This window comes from Artibeus jamaicensis, unplaced genomic scaffold, assembly GCF_021234435.1.
Source record: "Artibeus jamaicensis isolate MK-2021 breed Jamaican fruit bat unplaced genomic scaffold, CSHL_Jam_final contig_1132, whole genome shotgun sequence".
NCBI lineage: Eukaryota > Metazoa > Chordata > Mammalia > Chiroptera > Phyllostomidae > Artibeus > Artibeus jamaicensis.
Genome location: NW_026521221.1, coordinates 7800996 through 7806995, shown reverse-complemented (window position 1 = coordinate 7806995; position 6000 = coordinate 7800996). Strand labels below are relative to the sequence as shown.

General features: G+C 46.7%; 1 protein-coding gene across 1 annotated transcript in view; it reads right to left on the bottom strand.

The window, feature by feature from the left end:
• Window positions 1-462: 462 nt before the first annotated feature.
• The window catches only part of RTF1 (RTF1 homolog, Paf1/RNA polymerase II complex component), a 52655-nt gene continuing 47117 nt past the window's right edge, over window positions 463-6000 (bottom strand). Inside the window, exons 14-18 of the mRNA XM_037161722.2 lie at window positions 5793-5850; window positions 5273-5350; window positions 4275-4370; window positions 3410-3521; window positions 463-3170 (exon numbers count right to left, since the gene is read on the bottom strand). Of these exons, the coding sequence (XP_037017617.2) occupies window positions 3064-3170; window positions 3410-3521; window positions 4275-4370; window positions 5273-5350; window positions 5793-5850 (451 nt within the window). The 3' untranslated portion in view covers window positions 463-3063. The remainder of the gene's footprint in view (window positions 3171-3409; window positions 3522-4274; window positions 4371-5272; window positions 5351-5792; window positions 5851-6000) is intronic.

The following is a 6000-nucleotide window of genomic DNA, read 5'->3' as shown; positions in this document are numbered from 1 at the left end:
GCCTCAGCCTCAGGCAGTGGACACGTGGAGCCCTTACTGGTCTGGGCAAGAGGGAAAGTTACCAGTAGTTCCTCCAGGGCCACACAGACACCTCCAGTTCCCCCTTCCCAGGTACACAGGATAGATAGCAAAGGAACTGCTCGTAAGCCACCTGAAAGCTTAAAGGACCAGATGCTCACTAGGGTCAGGCCGTGTGCCAGGGTCTACCTAGTCGTTACAGCTTGGTGGTGTCTTCCAAGGTAGGAAGTAAACGAGGCCAAGTGGAGGTTGCCTTGGCTCTACACAACTGCCACACCAGACAGGCTTCTGGGGAACCAGGCTGCTGAAGAGCTGAAAATATTTTGGGGGCACACAGTGCTACAAGAAAGGAGAGAAACAAAGCAAGAGAGGCTCTCTTGGACTTTCAAAGCATGACTTTGAGAGTTGCCACTCAGGATGCAATCCTTGGACCAAACCCGATCCTCTTGTTAAAAACAGGGCATAAAATTTATTTACAAATATCTGTACAGTTTGAGTGACAGGTCAGGATTTTACAACAGAAACAAAGAAAACAAAGCATTCTTTTTCAAGGGAAGTTGCAGGTGTAGACTTTCCCTGCACCTGTCAGAAGCGAGACAGACAAACAGACCCATACATCATGAGCTAGGCATATGGACACTGGCCTTTTCGTTTCTTGGCAGGAAGTGAAAAATGTATAAAACAGCCTTAGGTGCTGCACCTTTCAACACTGAAACCATGTGGGGGGAGGAGGCGTATGCAGTGGGGGCCTCTGCAGCTTTTTCCCAACACAAGAAACACCATGAAGCCCCGTTGATTTTGTAATTTCATGTCTTAGGCCTGGTCGGACTCTTAGTTCAGAGGCCCTGCCTCAGCTGAGACTGGGGCCAAGTCCTCGGTCTTGATTCCAATCACCAAGCAGGCTACTCAGGTGACGAGTTAACTTTCGGTCTTCTTTGGTTGGCTTTTCTCCCTGCTATTTTGGCGTCTCAGAACGAAAGTTTCAGCAGCTGCATGTGGGGAGGTAATGGTGGAGTGGCTACAGTGTGATGCAGTTTTAATAAAAATTTTATTACACAGCCATAATGTAATAGACACTTCTCCAAATCCAAATGATATTAAATACAGATCTACATGGTGAATCAGAATGACTCCAGCAAATTATATGGATTCTATAATTTCATATCTTTTAAAACCAGAAAGAGAAAGAAAAAACCATGTTTGTCATGATAGGAGAGGTCCCAGCAGCCTCCGGGACTCCACCAGAGTCCGATGTTTGACAGTCTGTGATTCCGCATTCACACAACAGTGCACAAAGGGTCCTGGTCGACGGGCTGGTCAGGTGCAGATGATTTTAACGAGCCCATCACCACTCCTCCATCCCACTGAACCGTCACAGATGCCACATAGCTGTGTGACAGTCATATTTATCAATTTTACAATCACAATACTTTTTAAAAACCATCCATTACTGCTTTTTTAAAATAAAGTGTAAACTAAGTTAAAGCAATGCTGAGGCTCTACCAAACCCAGAAGAGTTAGCAAGTTCATTTTTATGTTTAAATACAACTTAACTCCATGATTTCCCATCACCCTACTTCCCTACAGGAAAGTAAGGAAGCAGTGCAAAGCAGAGCTTCTAGATCCCTCTCCCTTTTGTGGAAATCAGCAGCTCTCAGCTCTTTCTTTAGCTTAGTTCTTGGTATATATAGTCAGCTGTACTTTGTTCTGAAAAGATTTGTTAAATGCCACTTTTATTTACACTTGGAGCTTTACACCTGAGAATGATTATCAAGCAGTCAGCTTATCTCTTTTCAAACATTTCATAAAGACACACACACTTCTTTGCCGGCTCCACCCGAGCTCACCATATATATATGCACACACACACACACAAAACTGCACATGCTTGTAACATCTGCAGCCTAAATCTTTTTGTGTTTGTTCTCTCCTCATCACGTTGAATACTTTCTCTTGAGAACAAAATATTATGCTTACTGAAACAGCAAAACAGAATCACTAGAAAGGGACAAGTACAAGGGGCTGGAAAAAGATTCACTCTGCATTCAGCCAAGAAGCCTTGGCCATACCCATGGGAAAAGCAAGAAGCCCGCCCTGCCCTGCCCTGCCTGACCTGGAACTTGGCAGAACTTGGCCATGGGCTTCCCTCCCACTGCCGCTGCTGGGACACAGCCGGCAGGGGAGGGACTGAACTGGGGAGTTTTCTCTGTGATGGGGAGATGATGAAGAAGAGGAGGAGGTAGGGAAGAGGAAGTTACACAGCTACAGCAGCCAGGCCTGTTTAGTAAGAAGAATCACATTTAATGAGTTTCTTTCTTGCAGTTTCAGATGCTCAAGTACAGCTGAAAAAAATCTGAAACAGCTATAGACCCATGACAGACTGATACAAAGATTACTGCATTTAAAAAAAAAGATAAAAAAACCCACACACTTACACACACACACACACACACACACACACTCTCTCTCACACAAACAGACCCCTCTCCCTCCCCACAAATGTACACTTTTGGGAAACTAAATTGGGTTTTGAAAACCCCTCTTCTGCAGAGATGGGAAGAAGAGAAAGATGAGAGAGGAAGGAGAACTGTCGGTGCTCAGAACCCACTCCCTCCACATGGGCCGGTGCTGAATGTTCAGGTTTGGGTCCAAGGCAATCGAGGAGACTGCCCAGTGCTGCTGCTCTCGCCACCAGGGGCTCCCCGCAAGAACCCCAGCTCCACGGTAATACTGAATGCGTGCAGAGTGGCCAATGAACTGTGCCAGTTTAAAAAAAAGGCAAACACAAATCTCAAGACATGGAAAAAGCCCAAGAGCCCAGATCCACACTGCATGAGGCCCGGGCGGGAGGGGGTGATGATGGGAGATGGTGCGGACAAGGGGGGGTCTATACAGTTAATGGTTTATATTACAGGCGACTGGCAGTTTAGAGTCTCTTCCCAGTTTCTACTGCTGCTCCAGCCCAAACAGGGCAAATCAAAGGAAAAGAGGAGCGGTGGGGCACTGATGGGGCATGCGGGGTCAGAAGCAGCAGGCTGGGTGTGCTCAGATGAGCCCCCGTCGTTTTTTGTAGTCTTCCAAGTTCAGAGATCTCCGTGGAGCTCCATCTTTGGCTGGTGGAGCCTTGGAGGTGATGGCCAAAGCCTTTGACTCTATGGGAAAGAAGAGCAAATTGGCGGCTAAGGAACCTACACAGTCCTTTTTGTCTTGTGCCTCACTCCTTCAGTAGCCTTTCTAACTGTCCCTATTCCCTCTCAAAACACTCTTGCAGCCTCTATAAACACTGATGAGCAGAAACGCCCACTTCTTCCCTGAAACAGGCCACCTTGCAGGCTGAAAGGGCTACGGAACGACCCGATCCTTGGCCACCGCCACCCCGGCCTTCACCTACCTGAGCTGGGAACCTGTAAATCAATCTTCACATCGAAATCGTGTACTTTGAACAAGTCTTCTGAGAGGTCGCTGGCTGACTTAGAATTCAAATCTTTATCCTTTCCCTGACCCTGCAACACGAAGAGAAAAACTAATTATAAAAGTATACATGTAAGTGGACTTAAAGCAGCAGCAGCCACTAATGGTAAAAGCTCTTGCTCAAGTTCATTAGGTCTTCTAACTGAGGCCCTTTTCTAATTCCTTTTCTCAGAGGACAGGAGGCCACAGACACAGAAGTTTCTTTTCTGAAGCCTAAAAGCAAAGAAGAGAGGGCAGGCTCCTGTCTGCGGTGAGGGTAGAAAGGACAGGCTTAGGATGAGCCAACCTCCTGACCTAAGGTTTCAGGGGTTCCTGGGACACTTGGGGCTCCACAGTAAAAGGCCTAAAGCAGAAAGGTACTTCTGAATGGGCAGCTGCTCTCAGTTTAACGTTTCTGTTTCAAAGAGCTTTCACTTTTGTAAAAGTCTGATCCTTACATGTCATCTGCTCCTCTTAATTATCCCGTGAGATCGGTAGGGTATGGAGTATCTGCCCACTTTACATAAGAGCAAATGTGGACCAGAGCACTAGATGTCAGTTGCCTAATGCCTCAGTAAAGGTCTTAGTTAAGTAGTGGTGTTGGGTTTAGAATTTAGGTCGGCTGACCAAACTTCAACAGCTGTTGCCACGTTTGTACACGACTTGGATGGAGAAAGGATGGCCAGTGGGACTCCATGTTTCTTCAGGTGGGAAAATCAAGCCCAAACTAGGCAAGGTGCTTGCTCCGGAGCCCAGGCTGGCAGCCCAGCTCCGCAGGCCGCAGGGCAGGGCAGTGCTGCACTTGCCTTGCTCATTTCCTTCGGAGCATCCGGCAACACTCCAGAACCGTATTTTGCATTCAGCTGGGCCAAGATGGCAGCTTGAACAGCTGGGTCTCTGGACTGAAAGAGAAAACAAGTTATTTTACAGATTGTTCAACACTAAGCACAGTCCTACTGTGAATCCGTCCCACCTACCACCACTAACATGCAGGCGCCACTAAGGCCCTGTCAGCAGCTCAGTGGGGTTTTCTTCAAGGCAGCAAAAAGAGGCAATTAAAAGCTTTGAAACCAAACCCAGCCTAGCCAGGACTAGGTAGGTGACCCAGCCTACACATTTCTTTTTTTTAAATGTAAGATTTTTCATCTTAACCATTTTTATTTTAATATTTTTAAAAAGATTCCATTTCTCCACTTTAGAGAGGTGAAGGGAAGGAGAAAGGGGGAGAGAGACACCAGTGCATGGCCGCCCCCTGTGCACCCCCCATGGGACCTGACCCACAACCCGGGCACGCGTCCTGAAAGGGAATCAAATAAGCGTCCCTTTGGTTCACAGGCTGGTGCCCAATCCACTGAGCCACACCAGCCAGGGCTTTATTTTAATATTTTATTTATTTTTAAAGAGAGGGGGAGAGAGGCAGAAAGAGGGAGAGAACTATTGATGTATGAGAGAAAATCAGTTGGCTCTCACATGCACCCTGACTGGTAATCGAACTGGCAACCTTTTGGTTTGCGGGCCAGCACTCAATCCACTGAGCCACAGCAGCTGGGGCTCAGCCTCCACATTCCTAATGTCTGTGGCACAGGGGGTTTGGTCTACAGGTTTCTGTAAATCCATGCCAGGTTCTTACCACCTGGATGTCCTACAGCAAGATAAAAAAGGAAGCATACAGACCCGAGAGTTTGAGGCAAGCAAATCCCACAAAGACAACATTATTTTTAACTTCTTCATTAATTTCCTGGTGGAATTCGCTGTATGTCCCAGAATCTAGGTCCTGACTGAAACGTCCTCTTTAGGCACTCACATTAGACACGATGGTCGGTTTGCACTGCCGCCTGGTAAAGGGATCCATCTGTTGGTTTTTCATGTTGTGACTTTCAGCCTGAAACAGAGAGCGTGCATTACAGAACTCTCTCCTTCTCCCTTCTCTCCCCATGAGCTCACACATAAACAACAGGCCTTGTAAGGTCCTGGAAAAGTGAAAGCTGTCTATCATTCTTTCCCCTGCACGAGCACCAGAATAGATAGGGGGCGATGACCTAAGGCACAAACCTGGAAATGGATAGAAACAAATACTGTGGAGTAGAATCTAAGGGTGGGGATGAATAGGACAGGGCAGGGCAGAAGACTGCTGCTTTTCAGCATAAATTAATAAATTATATTGGTGGATGTATATATATATATATAGAGGGAATATGTGTATGTTCAGTGAATACATTATTTCAATAATTTAAAAAATAAACTCAAGCAAGATGTCGAGAGGATTTGGTATCATTTTCTTAATTAAGATTACGTTCAGTGACCCAGATAAAGCTCTTACTCACCACAAGGGCCTTCTCAGACTCTACAATGTTCCATTCCCGGTTCCGCTGGTTGATGTAACTAGGGGGTAAATAAGGGGAGGAATCAGTGGGCTTGGAGGGAGGGAGGGAACACATGGAGCCAGTGTAGCACAGAACGTACAGATCTGCCTAAGAATTGTGGCGAGGTATGTGGGCTGAGGACAGGAGCCCAATGAAAGCAGGTTCTGTA